This window comes from Theobroma umbraticum, unplaced genomic scaffold (assembly GCF_002168275.2).
Source record: "Theobroma umbraticum cultivar Fairchild unplaced genomic scaffold, ASM216827v3 scaffold_50.0, whole genome shotgun sequence".
Classification (NCBI taxonomy): domain Eukaryota; kingdom Viridiplantae; phylum Streptophyta; class Magnoliopsida; order Malvales; family Malvaceae; genus Theobroma; species Theobroma umbraticum.
Window position 1 is genome coordinate 2,056,633 of NW_018397261.1, and position 2,496 is coordinate 2,059,128.

Sequence of the window (2,496 nt, forward strand, 5' to 3'; positions counted from 1 at the left end):
TAACTTAAATTAATCACTTAACAAGTAATCAAACTTAAACTAAAAAAAACACTTGAAATGCTAAAATTCGAACCTAAAATATCAAAGATCTAGCTACTTAAGTTCCCAAAATGAGTCAAAATAACTATATATAATAGAGTTATCAAAAGCCAACATAAAAAGGGTACCCCCATGCTTAGACCCTCTATTGTGGCATTCCAGCCACAGTGGCTCATGAAACAAGAAACAGAAGGGTGAGCCAACACCTTTTCCTGAGGCGCCCATTCTACAACTTTTGCACGTTCAGCTACTCTACTTTTGAATTCATGAGGGAATTTAGCAATTGATCTATCCATAAAGTCTGATCGAACAACCCATAAAAATGGATGGCCTGCATGTTCAAGACCAAGAGCTAGTTCTTCCACTTGTTGAGCACATGTTATTGTTGAGCTACCAAATGCAACATAAAGGACAGAACCAGCAAGTTGTTTGTCAAGCCACTCTAAGCATGTTGAGTCTTCAGGCCAAGTGTTTCCAGCGAAAGCTCCCAAATGGTTACTAGCTAGTAATGGACCAATAGGCAAGACGTTGGGAATCAATTTCAAGGCTGAAGAGTCTAATTCGTAAACTGAGTTGCAAAGTAACCAGTCATAAAATTTGGCATACTCGGGGACGATAGAATAAAATCCAAGTATAGCTTTGTGCAATACTGGACCACTGCTTCTCCATCCAATTTCAGAGCTTCTCCAGGAAGGGACGTCCTCTGACAGCGAGACTGGCTCATCTTTTATTACAATTCCCAGAAATTCAAGTTTTTCAATTAGATCAAGCACTCAAAAGCTTTCAACTGCTTTGTTGGTCCTCAAATTAAAATCAAGTCAAAATAAAAAAATGGTATGTATATCTTGTTTTACAGACAGATGATCCTTTCTGAGTTCGTGCTTTTTTTTTTTTCTCAAGCAATAAAGGTTGAATTCTACAAACTATAATCATTAACTTAAAAACATTGAGCTAAAAAGAAAGTTAAAGGCCAACATGATTATATCAAAAGACATATTCTGCTATTTACTATTGGTATTCCCATTTTACCATCAGTGTTTATGATCTCAGCCTCAAGAAGTGGTGGAACGTGTAGTGCAAGGGCCAAGCATGCTGCTCCAGCAGGCCGAACTGCAACTGCTTCTATTCCCACCTTTCTTGGCCACTTCTAGTGCCCACCCAACTGATGTATCAGCTATAACACAAGTGATCTTCTCATTGACATTTGACTGGTTAATTTTCTTGATCAAGTAGTCCTCAAAATAACCAGGCATAGCTCTGCGCATTGATTCCACCATCTTAACAGCATCGTTTCGTCCATCCTCATCCCCTGCGTCAGGAATCGAAACAAGGCTTATCTGACTTGGCTCCTCAAGTTTCTCAGGCAATGAAACCAAAATTTTTTCATTTGTGACCTCTGCGTTAACAAATGTTACTTAACTCCATGGGCCGCAAGTTGGAGGGACAACTTCATTAGAGGCGCTACATGGCCTTGTGCAGGGAAAGATAAAACTACTACATGTGGTTGCTGTCCATTGTATATGCTCACCGCTTACTTTGAGTGTTGGGTTATATCTATACATATATATTCTTGTTCATGTTTTTATCCTACCTCCTGATAGCTTTTTTTCGCTTTCAATTGCTTAAGAAACTAATAAACTCTTAACTCTTGTGAGATCATCTTCTAGTATATCCACTTTGTCTTTACAAGGGACTTTGCTGTCCGTGACCTGTCTTCTTTGTCTTGTATGCTTGTTCCTTGACCTATATATATGTTTCCTATTGTGAAGAATAAAGCAGCATCCTATACTTGTAGCCAAATGTTATGATTTTTGCTTTGGGCCGGAGTCTACTGGCAATTCGTAGTAGTATTTCTGGTGCATATACTTTGTAGGATCGGCGTTTAGATAACGTCATCCAAACGAGGACTTTAGATTCAAATTTAAAAAGATTTTATATTTTTATAACAATAATAATATAATTAATTATATTAAAAATATAAAAAAAATAAGATAATTAATAAAATATTTACTTATTATGTCATGTCTAATAAATATTTATTTTCTCTCACTTCCCCATTCTTATTAATTTTAAACTAATTATCTCATTTCTTACTAAAAATATGTAAAAGTAAAAAATAATTAATAAAATGACATATTTTTTTACTTCTTTAATTATGTGTTTAATAAATCTTAATTTTTTATCACTTATCAACTATTGTTTTTTCAATTTATAATTTCTACTCTTGAATTTTTCTTTCGTTGTTTGTTCTTTCTTCTTTTGACTTTATGTTTCCTCCAAAGAATATGCAAAAAATCTATCATGTTATTATGTTCATAAAGCTGTGAGCCTCATTTATGATTTACAATAAGCATTCAATAATTAGGTACTATTAATCTAATCTTTGCAATCTTTTTTATTTTAATTTAGAGTTTTTATTATATTATTATATTGTCTTTATTTTATGTGATAGTTAAT

General features: G+C 34.1%; 1 protein-coding gene across 1 annotated transcript in view; it reads right to left on the reverse strand.

Annotated features, from left to right (window-relative positions):
• LOC110417958 (UDP-glycosyltransferase 83A1-like) overlaps positions 1–2,496 on the reverse strand; it is a 5,651-nt gene that overhangs the window by 1,069 nt on the left and 2,086 nt on the right. Inside the window, 4 exon segments of the mRNA XM_089783771.1 lie at positions 144–769; positions 1,060–1,174; positions 1,176–1,453; positions 1,456–1,546. Of these exon segments, the coding sequence (XP_089639897.1) occupies positions 144–769; positions 1,060–1,174; positions 1,176–1,453; positions 1,456–1,546 (1,110 nt within the window).